Here is a 26051-nt window from a genome sequence, read left to right on the forward strand (position 1 = left end):
CAATTAGTACTGGTATTTAGTAAATCAATGAATGAAGTTATTTTGGTAAGTCTATATAAATGAGTTTTGTGACGCCTTAATATGTTAAAACAAGATCTTTGGCTTGCATTGGTTGTTTGGTTGGGATATATTAGTATATGAGAATTTTGTGTGTAGGTTTGTATCACAAGGGGTGAGAAATATGGCCTTAAAATAGCTTATTTTCTGTAATATCCCGAATTAAGGCCTAATCGGAATAATAGTTTCGTGACCACAAATTCGAGATAAAAATAATTACTTTATAATTATTTTGAGGTTTATGATATGATTGCATAATTGTGTGAAAATTTCGTTAAGAAATTTTTGGCATAACGAGTTTAATTTAAAGTTAGGGACTAAATCGAATAAGTTGCAAAACTTGCATTCTAGAAGTTTTTAGTATGAAATTGCTTTGAAATATTAATTAGGAGGTTTTAAATGGTAATTTGACCAATTTTAAGTTCATGGACAAAATTAGGACATGGAAGGAATTTTTGGAAAGTTTAGTAGTAAGGGCATTTTGGTCATTTGGATATTAAATGAAATAAAATTAGGAAAAATAACCCAAAATGATCATCTTCTCCATATTGTTCTGCCGATTTTTGCTCTTCTCCATAACTGGGGTTTCTTCAACTTTCAAACTTCATAGTAAGTGATTTCAAGCCCCGTTTTTAATGATTTTTATGTTTTTGAAATCCTGGTAGCTTGATTTAGCTTATGTTAACAATAATTCAACCTATGGTTCATATTTGGAAAAATACCCATAGGTGAAATTTGTGTATTTTGGTGTTTTATGACAGAATATGAGGTTTTAAATTTTGTTAGACAACTTGTGCTACTCGGTTTTGAGTAAAAACGAGTAAAAAGGCTTAATCGGTAAAAATATTTAGTAGTCATAAATACATATTAGAGTGAGAATTTGATGTTGCCATAGAAGGGAAAAATGATCAGAATGTCATAAAACATAATAATAAGGGATGAAGTTTAATTCCGAGCCTAGGGGCAAAAGTGTAATTATGCAAGTTTAGGGCAAAATGGTAATTTTGCCAAAGTTCGTATTAAGGACTGTTTTAATGAATGTATGTATTAAATAAGATTAATTTGGTATTATAGATCAAGAGAAACGAGATTCAAGTTGTGATCGAGGAAAACAAAGTTTACTGAGGAATAGGCTCGATTGTTAAAAATTTTGTACCGAGGTAAGTTCATGTGTAAATAAGGTAGCATAATTGTTATTTTTAAGTTATTGATGTTAAATATATGATATGCTGATTTTTATCATGAAATATATGCTTTGTGGTTATTTTCGAATAAAATGCAAATTAAGTGTATTATTTGTTAAATATAAAGTGCTACCGAGTATTGGTTTCGGTATTTTACGGAAGATGGCAAGGAGATGTGTTCGAGGAAAATCCCGTTTGAACCTTAGGAATAGATTAGGATACAAGTGACATGTCACTAGGATGGTTGAACATCCGAACTCGTTGAGTTGAGTCCGAGTTCACTTATGGATGTGAAATGTCCGAACTCGTTGAGTTGAGTCCGAGTTCGTGAGATGTAACTAGGCATCCGAACTCGTTGAGTTGAGTCCGAGTTCACTTATGGATGCGAACGCCCGAGCTCGTTGAGTTGAGTCCGAGTTCACTTATGGGCGGGTTACATGGTAGCTTGGCTACAAATGTGGCACTTATGTGCAAATTATCCATGTATCCGAAGTTATATTCTGATGTGTTCAACGGGTAAAATTTCTAGTGAAATGGAAGAACACTTAAGATGCAGGTGACGTATTGGTAAGTATTGTGAAATGGACACTTTGGACAGGTATGTACTTAACCTTCGGGTTGAAAATAGATACAACAACGATAAGGTGGTAAGATGATTAATGATGTTTAGAAATGTGATATATGTTTTGGTGATACCATGCTAAGGTTGTTTGGTATAATTGTATTGTTATGTTACTTGTTATTTGCATATGACTTACTAAGCATTTATGCTTACTCCCTCCTTTTCATTCACTGTAGTTTTGAACAAGCCGGCTTAGGAATCGGGACAGGTCGAAGGTTAGATCACACTATCCAAAGGACTCTTTTTGGTAAATGGCTTGTAAAACTTAAGTATGGCATGTATAGCAATATACCTATTTTGTGTAAATAATTTTGTGATATGGCCATGATTTGGTTGAGAAAATGCTTAATAATGATAAGTCATGGAAAATGCTAAGTTAGATCATGTTTGATGTCATGGAAGTTTAATATGTTATCTAGATCATAAAAACTCATGAAAAGATGAAATTTGTCATAAACAGAATATTGCAGCAACACTGACATGAGTTTGAAAATTTACTAAAAATCATAGAAATTGAATTTGTGTGATGGATTAAATATGAAATTGAAGCCTAGTATGTCTAGTTTCATATAAAACAAATGAAACAAGTAAAGGAATTATATGTTATAAGATATTTTAATTTTAGTGAAACAGGGCCAGAGCGATTTCTGGATCCCCTATTCCAACTTTAGAAATTTACCATAAATTGTACAAAAATAATTAGGTGGTGTATTTTATATTCTTGGAATCCTTATTGAGTCTAGTTTCGTAATAAATAAACAGCATAGTCATATAAACTTTTCACAGAGAGAAATATGGTTCATAGTAAACAGAGGTCAGTCCAGTCAAGTCCTGAAACAGGGGTAACTTTAACTAATAAACTGTATTAATTGGCCTAACTAAAAATTCTAGAAACAAATTAGTAAATAGATATATGAGTCTAGATTTAAGGAAAATTTACGGATCTTGATTTTGAGTTTTTTAACTCGAGATATGATTTTTCTTGTAACTGTGACGCAGGTAGCTAGAAAGCTGTGAATGTAGAAATAAATGATTCGAAGTTCTTAATTCGATAAATTATGTTCGGTAACACCTCAAGCTCGATTCCGGCGACGGTCTCGGGCGTGGGGGAGCTACATTTTCATCCACACGGGTAGAGACACTAGCGTGTGTCTCAGCCGTGTTTGACACACGGCCTAGCACATAGGCATGTGGTCCGGTAGTGTGTCCCCTGCACCTTGAAATTTCAAAATAAAATGCCCAGGTTTTTACACACGGCCTAGCACACGAGTGTGTGACTTGGCCGTGTGACTCCTGCACTTCACACATAGCCTAGCACACGGGCGTGGGTTGGTCGTGTGACCCAAGTCAGTAGCTACCTAAATTTGGACATGGGTTAGGACACATCCATGTGTTTCACATCGAATGCTCACACGGCCTAAGACACGGGCGTGTCTCCTGATCGTGTAAGCCACACAGTTGGCCACACGAGCGTATGTCCCCTGCTCTTAAGAAAAATTTTAAGATTTTGGAAAAACTTTCTTGAGTGTTCAATTTAGTCCCGATTCACTTCTAAAGTGTATATCGAGCCTCGAGGGCCCATCTAAGGGACAATATGAGTGATATATGAATAATTCTTTATATGTATATTAATGGTTGTGAAATGTTCGTAATTAGTCCGTAAAGTCTGGTAATGCTTCATAACCCTATTCCGGTGACAGAAAAGGGTTATAGGTGTTACACATATATTCTTTTATTTTTCATTATTTACTTTATTATCAATATTTCCTTGTAAACTTTTTATAACTTTCCAATTTAGTAACTTTTTTAAAAGTTTTTATTCATTATTAAACAATTTTTCTTTCACAACTCACTTAATTCACATAATTAATTCCATTATCTTATTTTCCAATCAAATTTCTATGTATTTCACTTGTATTATTTCTACCACATGTAGTTCTCAAGTCTTTCAATTTAGTCCTTGTCCTATAAAATTTCATATTTTCCCATGATTTCACTTATCTAATACATTGTATATTTGTCACTAACACATAACCCAACTATTATACTTTTATTATAATTTCCTACTTCACATAGTAAATTATTTCACACTATTTTTATTTTTATTTACTTAATTACCAATTAGTTTACAAAGATCACATTTTAATCTTTAAATAACAAGGAAGTTCATAGGTACTTACCTTTTCTATCAAAATCTCTTGTTTTGCTCTTCTCCTACCATTTGATTCACTTACTCAACTTCTCTCTTTATTAATATGTCAAAAACACAATATTTCCTCATGAGAAATCTTTACTTTAACATTATTTTTATGCTTTTCTATCACTACTAAACTTAAAAAAACATAAAACCTCAACATCCATACCTTATTCTCTTGAAACCAACCTTTAATTTAACTCTCTCTCTCTCCTCCAACTTCTATTTTCTTAAATTTAACTTTATATTCTAGCTCCCCATAGTCTCCTTATTATTTTTCTCTCTTGCTGGCTATTGAAATTCTCTTAATTTCTTAGTGAAAATGGTAGATTTTTGGTAAAAGACCAAATTATAAAGAAAATAATTTATTTATTTTTCTTCTTCTCACGTTGAGAACATGGAAAGATTATTCATCTTTCTTTTCTTATATACTAAGTAAAATAATAAGAAAATATAATTAAATGTCAAATCAAAATATTAATAAACTAATATTTATTTAATTAATCTAAAATATCACCAACATCATCATTATTTTCTTGCTAGGTGATCTTTTTGCCTCTCATGATCTTTTAAAATTTCTCCATTGAATCATCACTCATTTTAATAAAATTATAATTTAACCCCTCATACTTTTTTCACTTATTTAATTTGGTCCTAATTCATCCATTTTCCTTAATTTTTAAATCCTCTCGCCCATAAAATATTTGCACTATTTGCTTTCAATTTTTTCATATTTACACTTTAATCTCTCAAAATTTGAGTATTTACTTTTGAACCACAAAACTTTTCTTACTTTTACAATTTAGTTCTTTCTTGAATTAATACATCACAATATTCTTCCTAGCCAAATTTTGTTGATGCAACTCAAATTTTTCATTTTTATCATTTTATGTTTTTATTTTACTATATCAAAGATAATATCTCACTTTTTTACTGTAACAATTTTCAGATTATTATGGGAAAATAATAGTAGTGCTAATAATAGAGTTGACAAGGTGGTGGTTTGTAGTAATGTGAAAGAGGCGGCTCATCAATTTCATTATCCAAACCAAGAAGTTGGAAAATTATTTTTCACATTTGATTTTTTCTTTTTGGTTCTCACATTTGATTTGAAATGACTAAAAGAAGCACATGTCCTCCCTTCAAAGTTGATGTGTCCTTGCCTCTCCTTTTCATCTTAACTATTTTTTCTTAAAATATCGAAACAAAGCTTGAATTTATAAAATTAAAAACACAAGAAGGGTTAAATCTTAAAATTATAAATTGTGTTATTATTTATATAATTTTGATTTCATAAAATTCTCACAAAATTTTAACATAATTATTGATATAACATTATTTTATATTTGTATTATATACAAAAATAATTTTATTTATTTAATAAAAAATAATTTAATATTTTTATTTTTTAAATATATATTTAAACCATAATCAAAATATCATGTGTATAATATTACCAAATCAAAATTAATGTATCCTAATCTAGAAATTAGGTTGCCAACTTTCTGCTCCATCATTACTCCTCTGTGCCTTTGTTTCATAAATTCGAAAACAACAGGACCCAGCTTCCAGCGAAATCCTTCTTTATTGCCTCACAATTAATCCTGTGAACCGCTCTATCACTATTGCCAAAGAAGCCCACAGGAACTGTCCTCCTTGTCCTCCTCCAATAAAAACTCAAGCTGTGAGCTTTGTTACCTTACCATTTTTCTAAGTTAATCGCCTCTTTTGGTGGTAAATTTTTATGTTTTCAAATTTGAACCCATCATTATCTACACTTCGTTTCCAAACAATGGCAACAAGACTTGCTCCATAAATTACTTAACAGCAGTGATATAGAACAATATGGGTGAAATAAGTTTAATTGAAGGAGCTAATCCATAAAAAGAGCTCTCCATGAAGAAAATATGGACGAAACATAAACCCCCACCTCCAGAGTCCATTAAAATTTCCCAGCATTAGGAGGCCACATATGTAACCTCAAGTAGATGCAACCAAATTATCAACTAAAACTCTGCTCATTGCATGCTCTGCAGTTGCATGTTCCCTTTTATCTGAGACAGAAATTCAGCAACCAATCGAGCTTGGGGAGGGTTCAGTGTAGTCATTGGCAACAGATATTTATGCAAGAGTTCCTGGTTTTGTCATGATCTTAACTGGTTTCCCAAGTTCTGATTTATCTTCCATTCTTGCAATCTCAAGAGCCTTTGCACAAACGGGAAATCCCCGATCATCCCAGGACTCCAGTATCACACCAGAACCTATGCAGGTTTGTCCCTCATAGAAGGCTGCAAACTGCCCAGCGGCAAGACCTTGATCATCCTCATATAACTGGACAACCGCAATATCGTCATTGCCATCTTCACCATGCTCCATTTTAAAATTGCAGTTATAAAAGCCAGGACCATGTCTGACCTGAAGAGTTCAGACAAGTTAAGCTAAAATTGAACCATTATACTAGCAGTAAAAATATTTCCACAATTATGCTATTTCAAGACTGTCAATGAATAAAAGATTGTTTTACCTTGCATTGGAGCTGATCAATATGGTTAGGAGGTGACCCACTAAACCACTTCAAAGAGCCAACACGAAACACACGCCTTCTTTTGTCCAACGAGAAATAATTTCTTGACACAAATACAACATTATTTTTTACATCCTTCTGAACCACATACCTGAGGGAAACATAAAAGATACGGTTGGAAACAAGATCAAAAAGTAGGAAGAAATGGAATTTTCAAGTGCCTAAGATCTTAAAAATATTGGAAAGCGAATTACAACAATGTCTATCAACAAATAGTCAAAGAATACAGTGATAAGTGAAGGTTTTCCTAGAATCTTATGCTCCAGGTGAGCCCCATTACATAATACCATCTTATTTTCAGTTTCCTACTTTAAATCCATATTCGAGCAGACCTAACCCCTGTTTCATGATCTTATCATCTCAAGTTGATAAAGCTAAGGTTGCATATTTACTTAATAGAAGCGTCTCTGTTTCAGCCAACTTGTGTTGGGATGCCCAGACAATTCGGCAGAGGAATGTATTGAGTATTGATGCTAGCAAATTGAACCAACCATCAACATATGCATCTTTAAGATGTATGCAATTAATGTTATATACAAATTATCATACAAGCTTGATTTAAAAGAATCCTTCCTTGAAACTCCAAAGTATAACAAAAGGAGAAAGCACTGTTGAGCATGGGATGCTAAAGCTATTCTTCCACAAATTTGAAACAATAATTTTCATGACCCAGGATAATATGACAATGACTTACTGATAGGAAAGGTCAATAGTTATATAGCATACCAAGGTCCCCCAGGGAGACGTAGGCCTTGGCGTTGACCAATTGTGTAGAACCAAAACCCTCTATGTTTCCCAAGGAAGTCTCCTGTCTCGGCTTCTAATATGATTCCTTCCATCTCCCCAATATGCCTTGCAACAAAATCACTGAACCTTATCTATAACAAACCACCATATCCAATCAGCAAAATATTTCATATATTACTAAGAACTGTTTGGCCAATTCCAGTTATGTGCATAAAAGACCACTAGAATATTTTCTAAATTTTCCTCAATTATCTCATGTAAAGTATTTGCTTCTTTATGAACCTGTTGAAAGGCTGGACTATCAGCCCAAGCCTGAAGACCTGCCCGAAATTTGAGAGGATTTGGGCAAAAAATATTAAGCCCGAAAACATGTGGTCAAACAAAAAAAAGTAGGCCCATTTAAAATACAGCTCAAGCTCAAGCTTCAATATTCAAAGCCGTTGCTGGCCCATTTTGATATTTCTTTTATATATCATGCAATTTACATCAAATCAAATTAAATATACTATAACATAAATATTAAATAGTATGTTTAAGTTGTTTATGTTTAAAAATTTATAAAAGAAAGAAATATATAAGGGTAGTAAATATATATAATTACTAAATATTAAATAACATAATTATATTTAAAAATAATAATAATATGGAAGGGCCTAAACAGGTTTGAGTTAGCCATTTACAAATATGGGCAGACTGGGGCAACGTTTGAGGCCCATATTTCAAGTTCGGCCAAGCTTGGGCAACTGTGTATGGTACTGATATCATGCATAGGCCTGGCCTGACCTGACCCATGAACACCTCTAAGCAGAACTTAGGGGGAAACACGTGTTAGCTTTCCTACAAAGTACCAAATTATTATCAAAAGGGGATAAATAACTTCAATTATATATTTCAATGAAAGATTTTAAAATGCATGCATATGTGGTTTGAAACAGGTGCTAACATTATATACCTTCCCAAGAAAGCAAATTCCTTGTGAATCCTTCCTACCTTTGTTAGGCAAGTCAAATTTAGCAGCTAGTTGGCGAACTTCATCCTGTAGATAATATGGCCGTATACAGAAGAAAATCAGAACTAAAATGCAACACAAGACCAGGAAAGTTAGGAAGCAAAAAGGAAACAACAAGAACACAGCAGGCGCCACCTTAAGTGAGAAACAGAGGGGAAAGTGAAAATAGCATCCCAATTGACCAAATTGGGATCAATCTAGTGCAACTCACCTTTGAGAGACATCCAAGTGGGAAAATAAGTTGTTTGAGCTGGAACTGTGAGAGATGCGAAAGGAAGTATGTTTGATCCTTGACCTGCAAAGTTAACATTATAGATCTCAGAAAAAGCCTTTTGTAGTAACGGAACAAATCATTATACCAAACTTGTATCAACAGAATATTATATTGTTGTAATTAAAAAACACATGAATTTGCTTTGCATCTTTTACTGGTACAACAATATATATATATGATTCATATGTACCAAAGGAACTAATATTCCAGTAAATCACTTCTCACATGAAAATTAAATATGTAAAATATTTTCCTATCATGAATTTGAAGAATTGATTAATAGTTTCCATTAGAAAGTGCAAAGTTCTGATTATATCCAAAGCACGATATAGAACATTAAAAGAAATGGTAGAAAACATGTTTACAATGTAATTTGTCCAGAAAATGTTTAATCATGGTATCAAACTCAGGTTTTCTATATCAAAGCAAATTCAACTTCAAGCACATCCCTTATTATCTATCATATGGTTGCCAGATACATTCCCAATAAGCAAAGACGAAACATTTATACAAACCACTTGTTGAGCATCCAGTTTATATTAGTCTAACAAGCCACTATCAAGACAGCCATCAGAATTGAAAAGAACAATTGCATAAGTACCATGTCCTGTGATAGTTCTAAGATAGAAGCCTTATTGCTTTGATCAGCAGATGGGTGAACAACATTGGCATAGTGCCCAGAAGCAATATAGTCATAATCCATATTGTAGATAGCGTCCATAAATGCACCTGAAAGCCACTATTAACATAAATGCAAAATGAACATAGCATAGCTATAACTGTCACTACTAACAATTTACCGATCCCAAAAAGAAGAACAAAACACATCCAAACACCTTCTACATTGATAAATTAAAAAATCATATGGAGTCCATACCGAATTTTATTCTTGTATTGCAAAGAACATCTGGATTTGGAGTACGGCCACATCGATACTCCTCAATAATGTAGGAAACCTGAAAGAGAGGTAACTTTTATGATAAATTGGGGCAATCAATAATTACTAAATTGAGTATAAATTTATGAGTATATTGTATTTTGATAATATATTTTTATATGTTCTGATATTTTAGTGGTTTTTCTTGGGTTTTTTTTTTCTTTTGAAATTTTTGAAAATTTAAATTTAGGGTGTTATTGATAAGTTGACTTCTAGTCCATTTTATTATATTTTAGTAAAGACAAGTTGAAAATCCAACTCAAAAGGTTAAATACGTACCACATTGTTCCAATATTCATCAGTCAACTGCACAACTTGCAAAGGAACATCAACCTGAAAACCAACATGATACTAACATTCAGTTTAAGTATTCATGCTCCAATACCATGTTAGCAAAATGCTTTTCCACAAAATTAGTGTAGACAGGCACCGGTCATGCAAGAGATTTAAATGACAGTAAAGCAGATGAAAGTGGAAGATATTTAACATATGAACAATGAGGTGAGAATAATACCAAAAAAATTTGCAAAATCATTTAGAATATAAATAAAACTCAACAAAAAAATCTACATGTCCAAAGATTTTTGAATAGTTGCATTTTATCCAACTCAGCCGTTCCACCTTCAACCAAGATAGATTTTTTCAAAAATAGAAAAGAACAATGATAAGAACTATTCTTAAAATAAAATAACCTGATCACAAACAGCCCTAGCATACTTCAAATCTTCTTCCCAGGGGCATTCTGTCCAGTAGTTCTCAAAGTCTTCCTACACAAAACCAAGCATCAGGTCAAGTCTTTTAGTTTCTAGTGGATAGAAAAAAAACCTTCAAAAAGGACCTCAACTTGCATCCATACGCTTCCAATGCATTTTCCAAAACAAGCTACTACTATATCTTGACACTTAGCATGCTTTAAAGTTAAGTCCAAAAGTAAGCTACAGAAATTTTATCATGCCACTGTTGAACTTCTACTTATTTTTGTTGATTGATGATTCAAGAGACCAACACTCCTGTCAACTGTGAGGATTCATTCTTTTATTAAACGATATCTGGTCAGTTCAATTATGAAGGACATCTTCTTTCTTTCTTTTTTCCCAAAAACTAAAAGGTAACTCTTTTCAACTGACAATATCATGCTATGATCTCTATCCGAAATTCAACAAATCAAGCAATGTGATGAAATTGCATATATGTATGTATAGATGCATACTCCATAAAGATCGTGTACCAATATTTCCACTATTTTGATTAAATTGTATCCACTACTTATATCAGTTAAAGATCATCATATAATCCAAATAAATAAGCTCATGTTACCACTCAAATTAAAAAAAGGATCTGATGTAATCAAACAGTAAGAACAAACTTTCAAAAACAAAATTTGGATCATAAGGCAATCCTCATGCTACGTCCATAATGCCACATCCCATATGACAAAGTAAGTTGTAGACTCTATATACTAGGAAGTCCTGATTAAGTTTTCTATTAAACCCTCTTTTAATGGTTACATATGAAGTCGACAACCTTATACTCCTTTAATAACAATGCTCACAGAAATTTTTTTCTTTTTAAAAAACAATCGTAATTTGATTATAGAAAATCAATTAACTACCGTTCCAAAGGACAACTTTTTACCTAGACCCAACAATGACAAACAAACATAAATAAATTTATCAGCTTGTTTATACACTTGTTTTTTTCAATGCAGAACAAAGTCAGCCACCAACGGTCCAAATTATGATCACTAACAGCCCTAAACCCTAAACATAAAAATGGATTACTTGGAACCAAATTTTGAGGTAGAAAGCAGTGCAGGAGTGACCAGCGGCATGAAGGAGACGAAGAGCGACACTGCTATCGACACCGCCGCTAAGCAGAACGGCCACTTTAAGGCGTTTATCAGGCATACAGCAGGAGAGATGGCGCGGGTCGAGTATAACGTTATTGAAAGTTGCAGCAGTGTTAAGTGGAGAAACAGGTTTAGGAGGAAGAGAATAAGATGTTGGGAGAGTTTGAGGAAATGAAGCAGTGGAAGAAGACGAGGTTGGTTTTGGGAAGTGGTAGTGAAGGAAATGAGAGGAAGGAAGCGAGACTATTGGCGTTAGCCTGGGTTTCAGTCTCAGCAATTTAGGTGAAACGATGAATTTCGCCATGTTTGGGAGGGTAAGGGTCAAGGAATAAGGAAAGAGGAAGATGGGGGTTTATGGTTTTTATTTATGGTCAAAATTTGACATCAGTCCCTGAACTAATCACAAAATTTAGAATCAGTCCATATACTTTTTCTCAACGACCTGAATCTTGAAATCTAAAAAGTAGAAGGATTTAATTTTCAAAAATGAAAATATAAGATCTAAATTTCAAGTTTACAAAGAATATAAGAACTTATGAGACATTAAATAAAATCTCAAAATGGAGATGTAAAATTTTAATTACCAGGCGAGATAATGGTTTCCCCTGGCGCCAAAACGCACACTCTTCGGTGCAGTTGAAACTAATAACAATAATTAACTTTTAGTTAAAAAATAAATACAGAGCAATAGGATTCAACGAAATGATCAAATGTTATGATATTAGCTATAAAATTTTAATAATTTCAGAAAATAAACAAAATTAATATTAACTCATTCACAAATAATGAATGAACAAATTTTACACCCCAAGAGAAGTAAATAATAAACTAATAATTTACCAAATAAAAATAAATGTTGTAAGTAAGTGTTTTTAAGCTGTTCTCTCAACTTTTTTTAACACTTAAGAATTATATAGTTCATCATAATTTCTTTTTCACTTGTTTTTCAACTTACTTTTTCAGCTTTTACAGGTTCCTTAAATTATTCTAATTATGTGTAACAATAAAGAAACTCTCTAATTTAATCCGCTTTATCAAATCGCTCTGGATGCCTCCATGAATTTTTATCGGCTTACAAAAACACAAGGGCCAAATATAAAACTAATACTTGAATTTGTGCATGTCTCCCAAATTAGTATATTAGAGTTTTTTTTCCCACATTGATATCTGAATTTTTTTCCCGTCAACTAAATTAGTATTTTTTTGTAACACAATTAAGTTTAAGACATGTGGCACTATAGTATTGTGACACATGGCATTAATGATATCATGGTGATGTCTTAATTTTAAAAATATATTAAAAATGTCCTCTCTTTATATTCCGCCAATGGTCTTTGTCCTTTTTTTATCTTCGACTCTAGTTCTTCTTCTTGTTCTCGTTCGCAATTCGCTCTTATTCCAGTTCAGCACGATTACGACAACAATAAAAACACTATACCACATCTCATTGCCGGTATCCAGAGTTCCAATCACCATCCGAACTGATTCTTCAATGATGGTTTAGTAAGATTGTTTAATAGAATTTGAATCAAGGAAAAAAACAAAGAAAAAAGAGCCCTCTATCATCGATCATCATTTTCTCTCTCCCTTAATTGAAATAGAGTCTCCAATAATCGACCATCTCAAAACAACCATAGCAACACCCTCCATCACCTCACCACTCGAGCACCACCATCATTGCCCCACTCATCATCTCTACTCAACATCCCAAACCTAATAAAACCAAATAACCCAAAATCATTAACAAAAAATAAAAAAATAAAAAGGAAAAAGAGAAGCAAACATAGAAAAGAAAGTCAAAGTTTTTTCTTCTTCTTTTTTTTTAGCACATTGGCCTTCAACATTACATTTTGAGCCAAATTGATTGTTTTTTAACAGGAAATATTGATTGCACTGTTAAATTTTAACGGTGATAATGTGACAATTTGACGTGGACAAAATTTAAATGATGTAGAAAAAATAATGTAATTTTAAAACATAAAATAATTATATTTATACCCTAAATTTGAAATAAAAAAAACATTTAAAAATGACAAAAAAAAAAGAAATAAGTTTTTAAAGGAAAATTGAACGTCGACATTCTTTTGTCTCAATTGATGAATTTTGCTGCACATGGTCTCTCACCATGAATCTGCCAATTTGGGGAAAGTTTATTCCAATTTTCACTCCTGATAAAAAGGTATTGCAAGGATAATCAAAACTCTGCCAAAGGAAGTTAGCGGGATCACTACCATTTCGGTCCTTCAATATGAAATTTCCAAACCCAAGGAGTTGTGCAGGATTTTATTTTTGCTTTGGGTTTTAACTTTATTGACATGTCATTTAGGTGAAAGACATATTATTATTTAGTTAATTTTTTAAAATTTTAATTTTAAAAATATAAAAATTATTCTAAAAGTTTAAAATTAATAAAATTATTTTAAAAAATATAAAAATATTTTTAAATTTAAAATTAAAAGAAGAGAAAATTAAATAAAAACTAAAATGATTTTTTAATAAAATTGGAAGATGAAGTAATTAATTATAGCTTTTTATTTTAATAACTAAATCTTATAATATTCATTTTGATTGAAGGATCAAGAATATTCTCATAGTCTTGTTCAAAAAAAAAAAATATTTGAGTAAATATCAAGACATCTAGAACCTCTAACGACTCCTAAAACTGTCAACTACCCCCACTTCCACCTCTACTCCCTCCTCTTCTTCTAATTTTATTTTAGCAAAATGTCAGGTTTTGATGATTAATGTTGTACAAGAAATAATGATTACGTCTACTGGAATCAAATGGCTCAAATCGCAACAGTATTTAAGCAAATTATTATTATTTATTTTTGGTGGGAGATCAATTGCTTGCACATCATTGTCATGTAGTTGGCTCTAATTTTAACAAAAGGAATTTGTCACCTCAAGTAGGGAACATGTTCTCCACATGACTTGCGCAATCTAGCGTATGTATTTAGGTGGCGACCCTACCCCTGGCTTGTGGAATCCATGCACCTCCTCCCTCTTTTGCTTCTCCCAATTTTTCTAATCCATCTTGCCTGTTTCTCTTCATATATAATTTAACAACAACTACAAACAAATATATATATATATAATTTGGAAAAGCCTGTCGTCAGTTTCTATATAAATGGATAAGTCTCTCAGTTTCCCTACAAAAAGTCAAATCTATAACCCAATGCAGCTGAATCTTTCCATTATTCTAAGTGAAAACATTAAATTAAATAATTGATAGGTATTGAACTAGAGTGTCTTCCCCTTCTCATTCTTTTAGTTATTCTCAATTTGCTACTTTAAAATATATTTAAGTTAATTATTTAATCTTAATTTATAATTTATTTATAAGAATAATAAACACGCGTAGACTCGTGTAACTTAAACATAAATAAAAGAATTAATATATATTTTTAAATACTAATGAAAGATGTTCATCAATTTTTTAAAATCCCCCATGATCGTTGAGGGTAGTTTGTATATATACATATGTAACGATTATTTCAGTTCGTCAAGAAAGTTCCAAGAAATTATACCAATCCAAGATGTGTGCATTAGCTCCTTTTCCGACCCCAAACTGGCCCTTAGTTAATCCCATTGGATACGAACACAACTATATGATGTATGAAGGCGGCAGTGAATGTTTAGAGTCATTCCTTCAATTTCCTCCATCACCACAAGAAGGAATTCCACTTGAATCTCTATCTCCTACATCTAATTTCACCCAAACCAGTAATTCTGACCCCTGCATAGTTAAGAAACTCAACCACAATGCAAGCGAACGGGACCGGCGGAAGAAAGTTAACAATATGTATTCATCCCTCCGTTCATTGCTGCCGGTAGCTGATCAAACGGTACTAATCAATTTATGTTCAATATGGTACTTATTTATGAGTTACTTGTTTCATCCTTCATAATATCAATATGCAAACTCATTTAATATATTTGTTGGTTCAGAAGAAGTTAAGCTTTCCGGCCACAGTTTCACATGCACTGAAATATATACCAGAGCTGCAACAGCAAGTGGAGAGATTGGTTCAGAAAAAAGAAGAGCTTTTGTTAAGGATATCTGAGCAGGGTGGTGTTAAGCCTTGTGAAGAAAAAGAAGAGGCGCGAAAAAGAAACAACAGGAAGCAGGGAAGTTGTTTAGGTGGAGTTGGTGTTTCCATAAATAGGTCAAGTGACGGTGAAGTTGCAATTCAAATATCAATTCGGGAAGTTGACAAGAGAAGTGGATTATTATCTGAGATGTTGCAGTACTTAGAGCAACAAGGATTCCTCGTATTAAATGCTTCTTCTTTCGAGTCATTTGGAGGTGTCGTCTTCTACAATATTCACCTTCAGGTACTAATATCTATAACTTGTATTATATATATATTGACCAAATACACAGGCGTACTAGAGTTGTTACTATTTCTGCTTTGGATTGTGCAGATGGAATTGGAAACAAGTAGGAAAATGGGATCAGAGGAAGCTTTGAGTGAGAGGATTTTTGCACTGTGTTATAATAGGGAAGAGCTGGGACTCTAAAATCTAATAGTCGTGGTTTATAGGATCAATTTCAAAATCTAAAGAATTACTTTATTAATAATATAAAGGGCATGAATGAGCGATGTTGTCCCTGAAATTGCTTTCTGTAATTTTATGGGCATGAAATCCATTTTTCCACTTGATTAATTCGATGTCCACGGAAACTGATGAACTGCTAATATGCATATATTATTCAGTGATTGCTCAAATTTATTTATGTTTATATTGGAAAATATTTAAAAATTGATCTAATATTATTCATGATATTTGATTTATTTACAGGTTAAACAAAGTTCAAAAATAAATATTAATTCAACAATTATGTAGTTAAACAATTTCAAACTTAGAAGGAGGTTGCAGTTTACTGTATGTTTTAATAAAATTTATTAAAAGAGTAAAAAAGAATATATTTATTTTGGTTTGGATATTAAAATTGATAAAATGAAATAAAGGAATGGAAATTCTAACAAATTTTGTTTGGTTAAATTATGGAAATAAAATAATTAAAATAAATCTCCAATTTTATCTTTTTATGTAACCATAAATAATAATTAAATTATAAAAAAAACTACTCATAATACATGGAAATATTTTGGTTTAAAACTTCGAATAAATGATTGTTAATCTCTATAAAACAAATTTAAATAATAGAAACCTAAAATCCAAAAGATAATCTCTTTATTCCATATTATTATTTTATTGCGGAAATGTTTATTATGAGTAAATATTCCAGGTTCTATTTTGTTATTTTTAATAGTATTTTATGATAATATAAAGTCGAAAAATTTGTATTTAAAATTAAAATATTTAAAGTGCAAAACTGATATTTTCTTTCGTCTCACATTGTCCTAAATTTCCCTAATAAAAATATGTTATTTAAACAAGAGAATGATCATCGCTTAGCTTTTTTCCTTAATTTTTAACAAATTCAAACATATTGTTAAAGATGGAATAAGCCAGAATCTTCCCTTTCTTTCTATTTTTCCTGACAGTTTCTTTTGTTAACCACCTTCTCAAATCACAATAGATTTGCGGAAGTGGTGTTAATCATGTTTTCCTTAAAAGCGCTACCAATATAGTAATTTCATTTTTTAGTGTTTTTTAATTGCTTTTTTTAGTTTTGCTTTCAACACGTTTTGAAAGAAATTGGGCCAATTTATCATCTATTGACTTGGTTTTGAGAACTGAATTTGGAAGAATTTTTTTGGGATATCTAGCATTGTCATTAGCAGAAGTTTATTGTTAGGCCAGTTTAACATTCACGCCTAGAATGTTATTATTAGTGGTTGGTAATAATGGTGCGTCATTGGTAGTTTTTTGGTACCCACAATTTAGTAATTCATGAGCATTGAAGTATGCAACTGTTATAACGATGAGAATTGACGGTTTTGAATGTCATTTTTGTTTTAATTTTCTTTTATCAGATTTTTTTTCTTATTTGTACTTAGCTATTGTTATTTAGTAGATTGTGTTGTCATTTTAGTTTGTTATTGATGTTTTGAATTAATGAAATTGCTATTCCTCTTAAAAATAATAATAAAAGATAAGAGGAGTTTGTAAATATTAAAATTCTAAAACTAAACTTATCAAATGCCACATTTTAAAAGTGATTGCACAAATCAATTAGGGTAAAACCTTGGGTTCATAAGTGTTTATTAGTTTTTTGTTTTAAGAAAATAATAAAATATTAGCATATTATGTAGTAATTGTTGTATAAAAAAATTTGGTTGTATCTAAAATAGTAAATTTATAAAGTTATAAATTGTAAGGCGTTAAGTAGAAACTATCTTATAAATAGTTTATTTCCTCTATATTGTGCAGATAAATTAAGACGCATTATCCCATGATACAATGTCTTTATCTCGGATTAAAATAATATAACCGCACTTAAATTATTTTAACAAATTAGAATGAATCTAAAGAGATCCTCAAAAGAAAGAAAGAAAGAAATATTTATTCAAGAATTGATGAACTAAATTCTTTTGTCAATTTTTGATCATTGTGTTGTCTATATATAGAGTATTAAGAGATACCTTTATGTCTCTTTGAAAAGATACAAATTATTCTTTAAAAAGTTTACGAATAATTTTGTCTATTAAAATATAAATACCTCTATTTAATTTGATGGCATATTCTTTATTTTTTTTCATATTATATTATATGTATATATTTTATATTAGATATAAAATATAAAATATATAGTTTGGAGAAGAAGAACAGTGTAATCCCTCCATACAATATGAACTACCCATGCAATCTAGACTATTCTTCGGCCATAAGATGAACAACAGCATTCATTGCCTCTTTATATGTTGAAAACAGCAGACCTAAAAATTCCCTCATCGAAGACTACTGGTTCCAAACTTGTGGTAAGAGCCCATTTATTAAACTTTGTGGCACCCCACATGAGTTGGGTGGGATATGGTAGGCCTTTATTGTTTTTGGGTATGGATTACAATGTGGGCTTCTTTTGGGCTCGTTCCCCTTTAACCTTTTTTTTTCTAACCATCAATTATTATTATTATTTTACTATGATATAATGATAAATTTATCTCTTAATATTTATATTTGTTTATTTAATTTTAATTTTAATTTTATTTAAATTTGATCCTCAATCTTTCATAAAAATTAAATTTGACTTTTAACCTTTCAAAGAGAGTAGAATTGTTGTTTTTTTATTTTAAATATTGACTAAAACATTAAATTTTTAAACATGGTATAATTTTAAATTATGTTATTTTTAAAATATTTTTATAATTTTAAAGTATTTTTAACGTGATATAGAAGACAAATAGTGCCAGTATGAAGTACACATAGATTGTCACGCCAACATTGTTAAAAATAATGTTTTAATCAACATTTTTTGAAAAAAAGTGATTTTACTCTTTCTAAAAGATTGAGAGTTAAATTTAGTTAAAAAGTAATAAAAATCAAATTGACAAAAATGTAAACATTGAGGGTTAAATTTATCATTATATCTTATATTATTGTTAAACATATTTAATCACAAATCTATACTATATATTAATCATTTGATTGAATTAATGTTATGAGTCAATTTGATATCATCTCGATAGAGTAAGGATAGAAGTATCCTATTTTACAAAGTTAAGTCTATTCTTATCATTTTATATCTTTATATAGAAAATAAAAATATATACATAATTCAAATCTAAATTCTTATAATTTTTAATATTTTTATTTTAACAATCAAATCTAAACTGTTGTAACCATCGATGTGAATGAAGAGACATCAACATTAAAGCATAGTAATACCACCAAATTAACATATTAAGTTGTTTTATAAAACAATAATAAATATGCATTAACATCTATCTCAAGGAATGGTGAAAAACAGATTTATTATTGTAAATATACGTACCTGCTCGGTTTACCACCTCAAATCCTCAATGGCGTGATATTTTGTCTTTTGTTTTCTTAAATTTGAGAAATGGGGAGCTCTTCAAAAATAAAATAAAATAAAATTCAAGCATCCATTTGATCATCAAAGACTCACTACTCAAAAAAAGGCTGAGGAATCAAATGGATGGAAGCTTACGAATTCCATTCGACATGTTTGACATGCAGGAGGAGGACCCGTACGCAGCATTAGCAACTTCAGTGCGTAGGGAGTTGGAAACCTTGCTTCCTTTACCTCATAAACGTTGCATCTTCCAAGTTCCCGACCGGCTTCGCCAGTTGAACGATAAGGCCTATACGCCTCGAGTAATTTCGATCGGTCGCCTTCACCATGGCCAGCAAATTTTCAAGCCAATGGAACTGTACAAAAGAAGGTTTCTAAGAGATTTTCTTGTACGAACCAGGGTTAGTGTTAAGGATTGTGTTATGATTGTTAAAGACAGAGAAGCCAAATTGCGTGATTGCTTTGCCCAAATTATTGAGCTCTCCAGTGATGACTTTCTGAAAATGGTCTTGTTTGATGCAGTCTTCATTGTTGAACTCTTGTTTAGGTACAATTTTGGTGAACTTTGGAATGATCATATACTTGGCTGCCCTCGGATGATACACGATATTCAGCTAGATTTGTGCATGATTGAGAATCAGCTCCCCTTTTTCATTCTCGAAGATTTGTTTAATCTGGCCATTGAATCCGCGTTTTACTGTGACGAATTTTCCATAAAAAACATGGTCCTCAAATTTGGGATATGGGCATGGGGACCTTATGTCAGAGAGGAAAATTTGCAACAAGATTTCTCTCATGTTGAACATGTTGTGGACTTGCTATGGCTTTGTTTTCAACCCACATCCTTTTCTTTCAAAACTGAAATAAAAAACTTCAAGATTCCCAGTGCAATGGAGCTCCAACAAGCAGGAGTCAAACTTAGACCAGGGTCGAGTAAAAACTTGTTCGACATAAGATTCAACAATGGGGTTTTGGAAATTCCGCAGTTGCTTGTAATGGACCGAACCAAAGTTATATTCAGAAATCTCATGGCGTACGAGCAACATTACTGTTCCAGAAACTATGTAACCGACTATGTGACACTGATCAGTTTCCTTGTCAAGTCTCCGAGGGATGCACAACTGCCTATTAAAAATGGAATCATTGAAAATTTTTTGAAGGATAGTGAAGAAGTTTCGACCCTTTTTAAGGGCCTTGTTGAAGAGGTTCGAGTCAGTAGGAAAAACTTTGAGCTTGCTCGTGTGGTTGAAGATATGAGAGCATACTGTAAATCTCGATGGCATAGGTGGAATGCGACCTTGAAACAAGATTACTTCAACTCTCCATGGCGCAGCCTGTCTATTATAGCAGCTACTCTTCTCCTACTACTAACTCTTGTACAAACTGTTTGTGCGGTTATTCAAGTCATCTAGACTAGCTTATTTGTTATTCCCTTTCAATTCAGAGGTTTTAAAGTACTCAAATTACACAAAATCAAATAAATGAAAAAGAGGTTACTTTCTGAAACTTAATTCATCCAACAAATTTGAATTTTAATACAACATCTGCAATCCATGTGTCTATTTTCTGCCAAAGGAAAAAAGGTTAAATCACATTGAGCAATCACAGCTTCAATTCCTTCCATTGGAACCATCTGAAATGATGGGTAATGTTTATATACATGAGTGACCAGTCATTGGTACCATATTGACTTGATGATTCTAGAGAAAGGATGCCTAATTCTAATAAAAGAGAAGAAAGAAAAGGAGAAAAGAAATCAGATAGAATTGGGTCCCTCAGCCAATCTTCTCAGTGTTTGTATCATCAGAAGGCCAAACCACAGTCTCAATGAGCCGCTCCCGCATCAGTTCCAAGTTCTCGTCCGAGATCTCTTTGTATATTTGAGCATGATCACATTTCTATACCAACATAACAGACATTTGTTCAACTGTTTAATTTTCTGCATCCAATGCTATACTAAGAAAATTTTCATTACCTTAATCCATTTCCCATACAAATGAAGTCTTGTTATCATTACTCTTTCAGCAAGCTCTTGCCTCTCCTGTCATTGCCAAATATGAATACCCTTATTTCTTTCCTTTTTTTTTTTTTTTTTTAAGAATACTTTGCGTCAAATTCAAAATTCTACATTAGGTTAGCTGGTTGATATTATACATGTTATATAATTCAAGTTCTGTCACTCAGAAGAATCAAGAAAATTTTCTTGACCTCCAAGTGTTGGTGAAACAGAAAACATAAAGCAGAGAAGACTATTTAAAATCACCTTGCCAAGGATGCGTAAGAAACGCTTGCCTTCACTGGGCTTATTTGCTGCTACAAACCTGCCAAAACCACAACAATTTAATTCCACAGCTTTCTATACGTCCACTTTCTGTTACTATTGTCCCCTACCTGATAATATGCTTTCGGAAAATGATTCAACAAACAGACAAGTACGAGGTTTCGGGCCGGATTCGTTTCCAATTTAAAGGGCCTAGAATCATTTTCAAACCCCCATAAGATTATTCAAACTCCGCTGATAGAAGTTCATAATATGGGGTACTTTTCTTAATTTCTCTTTATATATTTGGAATACCATGCCCTTGTGCTCAAGTCCAAATGTGTACAATTACAGAACATAGGTGTTGAACACAAGTAGCAAAGAAAAATGAATAATCCGGATAATATAGGTTACTTATAATATAGATGGGGCAAAAACACAAAGCAACAGGGAAATCAGAAACAGAACAAACAAAACTATATTTGTATAAAACAGTGGCCACCAGATATGCTACTTACTGATAGAACCATGTATATTGTGGTGGATTCATCTCATAGAGCTGATTAAGAACAGTCCTCACTGCTTTGTATGTGAAATAGTTGAGCAATTGCTGCAAATAGAAGAAAAAAAAGTCACCTATTTTAATACAACTTAAATTATCACAAGGGCTAAAACTTGGGTTTGTTGATTGCCTAAAAGATAGCTCCAAACATCTTAATTACCGTTTTAACATCCGAAAAAGTATCTTCATATTGCCCTCCTAAGTTGTCGACCACCGCAAGCTTCCGGTCTTTACGCTGCTTCCTTGAATTCTTACTCATGATACCTGGAATCACCTTGGAAGACAACCTCGAATCATGCCATGAATCTACAAAAGAACTGCTTAACTCCAAACACCCAGGCCTTGCCATCGCATGCTTTCTTTTCATTGAATGCCTCCTTTGCATCACCAACTCCGCACCGGTTTTCAGGTTCATGTTGGTGGATGGCAATGCATCCAAGCACAAACAAGGACCAGCTTGAGAGTCCATAACTGATGAACCCACCATTGATAAAGCCCCCACCATCTTTTTTTTCTTGCTGGCCTGAGCTTAAACGAACAACAGTTGACAACTTGGCTGAAAAAGTTTTTGCTCTCGTTTTTATTTGTATGAACTTGAAACCCAAGAGAACAAAGGATACCAACTAAACAGAATTAAAGAGTATGGTATGGTATGGTATAGTTGGTATCCAAGAAAATGGAGTTTGAAGATGGGAAGTCAAAGATTCATGAACAGGAAGAGATGAAAAAGGAAATAGGGAGGCAAAGGCTACGTGTGAAGAATGTGGTGTATTTGCAAGGGCAGGTGAAAGCTTAACCAAACGTAGATTTTGAGGTCCAAAATTGTCCAGGCCAGTATGGTTGGGAAAAAAATAAAACCAAAAAGGCTTTTAAAGAGGCAAAATCAAAGATAGGTTGCATGGGTTTGATTATTCGTTAAGTCCAACAGGGAAGCACCACCTGGACGGTTGCCTAAATTTGGTGGCTCCCTTTGTTCTTTGCCATATGTTTGAATCTAATCTAGTTGCGGGGTGTCTGTCTAAACGTGTTAAATTCATCAAGCACAGTTTTCTTTCTTTTTTTCAACTTAATGTTTCAAATTTAAACGCAATGCGGCTGTATGTGTTATGTTTACAATTTCAATTACTTCAAAACCGCAAAAACAGTATTCAAATTTGACACCATAGCTTGTTAACCACTTTTAGTCACCTTATTTGTCTTATCTGGATTCTTCAATTCAAATAGATTCACTTTCTTATCATTTTAATTTATTCTGTTAAAATTATTAGTCAGACATTTTAAAAAGAAATTATTTAGATTTTATTTTAATTTTTTATATTTTTAATATATTTCAAATATTAAAAAAGTTAAGACTCAAATTAGGGGTAAAACGAATCTTTTTTAAAAGGTCCGCAAATGTAAATTTATTATTGTATTAACACTTCATGCAACTTTTTAATTTTAAGTCAAAGAAGTTTTGGCATTATTTGGTTAAAGTGGGGGGTTTTGGATCTAGGTTTGAGTTACACCTTTTGTAATTATAATGTATGTTGTCTTCACTTTCAACATGTGCATATGTCATGGTTTTTTGTCTACTGCAAATGTTATAATGGGTTTGATCCTAAGTTATTTTTGTTATGCCTTGACTTGAATAAAGTAGTGATTAAAGTTCTTATCAAACATTTGTTTGGTACGGGTTCAAATCGTATTATCCCTATTCCCTACCCTTAATATTGTCTAAAAAAAATCCTTTAAAAAATCTTTTTTAATTTTAAAAGGACTAAACTTAAAATTTTACCATATTAGGGTCTTAGAGTAGAATAATAATAATTTTTTATTCAAATTCCGCTTATCTACACCGCTACTCTCTACTCTAATTATAATTAATTAATCCAATTTTTTTAGTTATGTTAAATCAAGAAAGAATAACAATATATTCGACGAAAATCATTAACTCCAGTAGTAGAGTGGAATAAATCATCAGGTTGGAACATATCTGGACTTTAAAAATATTAAAATTTCTGCGAAACTAGTTCACTTACCATTTTTTTATAATTGAAATCATGTAAATGCCCAGTAATAAAATATATAGTAGAGTGTGAGTTGTATAAAAAATTGTATTCGAGTCCTCCATCATCCAAAGGGAAGAAAAGGAGAATTTCTGAGAATGCAACGTGGAATTTAGGAAAGGATTGGGTGCAGTTCGGTGGGGGGAGGGACAAGTGATTGGGGTGGGAGCTGGGAAGGGTCAAATATTGGTATGGAGTAACCAACCGTATGAGGTGTTAGGCCTTTGGAGAGTTGAATGGATAAAGCCTTGGGAGATAGGCAAGGAAAAATCAAATTTCAGGATCCAATACAAATGAAATCGACAAGAGACTGATTTGAGGGTGGTGTTTTGGGAGCTCACGGTAATTGGGCTTGGAGTTTTTGCGGATAAGGTGGGGTTTGTTTATCTTCAATTATCTAGATTTTCGTTGATGGATTCTTATCAGAAATCTTTAATGGTAGTTGAGTTGAGAGTGGTTTGATTTCCAACCCTGAGTGACATTGAAAAAATAGTGATTTCATTCATTACTGAAAATAAAAAACGTGTTACAAAGTACGGAATTGTGAATGATGATAGTAAATTGGAGTGTAAAACGGTTTTAGGTTATAGATGGATACGTGTTACAATTTCTTGTTGTAGCGGGGTAAACTTTTTTTTTTTTTCGATTCAACCGTCCCTATTTAAAATAGTTAAAATAAATAATTAATAATAACTTAAATATATTAAAAATATTAAAATTAATAAAAAATTTGTTTTAAATAGTGAATGAAGCTGATGTCTGACACTTATATATTATGAATTTAAAAACCAAAGATAAATTAAAATATAATGAAAATCTAAAAACTTTTTGTTAAAAAGGCTTATGGTTTATTCAGATATTTAACCAATTTACTTATTTTTTAATAATTCAAAATGATTCTAAATATTTCTGGCTATCCATATTGATCAAAGAGGATCAGCCAAAGTAAGCTGGAGATGTTGTATATTTGAGAAATAAAATATTATTTAGCTTTCAAAAGAAATCAATTTTTTTTGAAAGGAAAATTCATTAGTTCATTCCATGAATGAGATTATATAATTCAGGAAAAAAACAACAAAAATTTATTGCAGGTAGTGAATGATAAGTTCCATCAACACAACAAAAGCTTCAACCTCAAAATCAATAGAACATTATGACACATTGACAATTGTCTTTGTCACAACTCAAGTATGACATATCTGGAGTAATTGCAAGTGTCACATCTCAAGAGTGAGCAAGGCCTCATCAAGTTTGGAATGAGCCGAGCATGAAAAAATTGAGTCACAAGGTTCTTGGAGTGCCTTGGAAGACTCTAGAAGTCTAAAGAAGGGCCAGGTCCATGTAGAATATTTTGAAAGTTCTAGAGTACTCCACCATTATATAACATTTAATGAGTTAGGTGATATGGATTTAAAATTAGATCTTAACAGTCAATTAGGATTAATTGTAATCGTTAGATTGTTTGGGGCTTGCCTATATAAAGGAGAGACTCCCCTCCCTCATTTGGTACCCAAGCTAACTTATTTAAGTAATAGAGACACTTTCACATTCTCCCAACTCTCTCTTGCATTCTTCTCTTGTGCTATGTAAGTTCCCTTGTTTACTTGCTTAGGTTAAATATGCCAAGCCTCTCTCAAGTGATTATTGAAGGCTGACCTAGTGATACGGAATTGGAGCGGAGGAAGTGGAAGGAGGATCGAATTCAAGTTGTTCGACTCGAAAAAAAAAAGATTTGGATGTGACCTGAAAGGAAGAAACTAAATAAATTTAGAAAAT

General features: G+C 32.1%; 4 protein-coding genes across 4 annotated transcripts; 2 read left to right on the forward strand and 2 right to left on the reverse strand.

Annotated features, from left to right (window-relative positions):
• Positions 1-5839: 5839 nt before the first annotated feature.
• On the reverse strand, positions 5840-11781 carry LOC108470486 (uncharacterized). Its single transcript, XM_017771810.2, has 10 exons — positions 11390-11781; positions 10301-10375; positions 9888-9941; positions 9549-9627; positions 9273-9400; positions 8609-8692; positions 8341-8424; positions 7368-7519; positions 6582-6732; positions 5840-6472 (listed from the first exon to the last, which is right to left on the reverse strand). The coding sequence occupies exons 1-10, from the start codon at positions 11759-11761 to the stop codon at positions 6179-6181; spliced, it is 1473 nt and encodes a 490-aa protein (XP_017627299.1). The 5' UTR covers positions 11762-11781; the 3' UTR covers positions 5840-6178.
• A 3130-nt stretch (positions 11782-14911) lies between these two features.
• Positions 14912-16128, forward strand: LOC108471516 (transcription factor ORG2-like). The gene is made up of 3 exons (XM_017773125.2): positions 14912-15305; positions 15409-15795; positions 15886-16128. Exons 1-3 carry the CDS (start codon positions 14997-14999, stop codon positions 15979-15981), a joined length of 792 nt encoding a protein of 263 aa, XP_017628614.1. The 5' UTR covers positions 14912-14996; the 3' UTR covers positions 15982-16128.
• A 3396-nt stretch (positions 16129-19524) lies between these two features.
• On the forward strand, positions 19525-20891 carry LOC108471517 (UPF0481 protein At3g47200-like). The gene has a single exon (XM_017773126.2). It carries the CDS (start codon positions 19525-19527, stop codon positions 20815-20817), a length of 1293 nt encoding a protein of 430 aa, XP_017628615.1. The 3' UTR covers positions 20818-20891.
• Positions 20892-20902: 11 nt separating this feature from the next.
• Positions 20903-23093, reverse strand: LOC108472790 (chaperonin-like RbcX protein 2, chloroplastic). Its single transcript, XM_017774345.2, has 5 exons — positions 22388-23093; positions 22184-22275; positions 21669-21726; positions 21381-21446; positions 20903-21303 (listed from the first exon to the last, which is right to left on the reverse strand). The coding sequence occupies exons 1-5, from the start codon at positions 22730-22732 to the stop codon at positions 21181-21183; spliced, it is 684 nt and encodes a 227-aa protein (XP_017629834.1). The 5' UTR covers positions 22733-23093; the 3' UTR covers positions 20903-21180.
• Between the last annotated feature and the right edge of the window lie 2958 nt (positions 23094-26051).

Source organism: Gossypium arboreum, chromosome 5, assembly GCF_025698485.1.
Source record: "Gossypium arboreum isolate Shixiya-1 chromosome 5, ASM2569848v2, whole genome shotgun sequence".
Lineage (NCBI taxonomy): Eukaryota > Viridiplantae > Streptophyta > Magnoliopsida > Malvales > Malvaceae > Gossypium > Gossypium arboreum.

Bases quoted from the DNA above. Each gene is read 5' to 3' on its own strand.
- LOC108472790 (XM_017774345.2), bottom strand. From the start codon at position 22,732: ATGGTGGGGGCTTTATCAATGGTGGGTTCATCAGTTATGGACTCTCAA. The intron at 22,276-22,387 runs GTAATTAAGATG...TTCTATTTGCAG, and splicing joins CTTTTTCGGATGTTAAAACG to CAATTGCTCAACTATTTCAC. The intron at 21,727-22,183 runs GTAAGTAGCATA...TGGTTTTGGCAG, and splicing joins CAATATACATGGTTCTATCA to GTTTGTAGCAGCAAATAAGC.
- LOC108470486 (XM_017771810.2), bottom strand. From the start codon at position 11,761: ATGGCGAAATTCATCGTTTCACCTAAATTGCTGAGACTGAAACCCAGG. The intron at 9,401-9,548 runs GTATGGACTCCA...AGTGGCTTTCAG, and splicing joins CAATACAAGAATAAAATTCG to GTGCATTTATGGACGCTATC. The intron at 7,520-8,340 runs GTATATAATGTT...GGTTTGTTATAG, and splicing joins GAATTTGCTTTCTTGGGAAG to ATAAGGTTCAGTGATTTTGT.
- LOC108471517 (XM_017773126.2), top strand. From the start codon at position 19,525: ATGGATGGAAGCTTACGAATTCCATTCGACATGTTTGACATGCAGGAG.
- LOC108471516 (XM_017773125.2), top strand. From the start codon at position 14,997: ATGTGTGCATTAGCTCCTTTTCCGACCCCAAACTGGCCCTTAGTTAAT. The intron at 15,306-15,408 runs GTACTAATCAAT...TTGTTGGTTCAG, and splicing joins TGCCGGTAGCTGATCAAACG to AAGAAGTTAAGCTTTCCGGC. The intron at 15,796-15,885 runs GTACTAATATCT...TGGATTGTGCAG, and splicing joins TCTACAATATTCACCTTCAG to ATGGAATTGGAAACAAGTAG.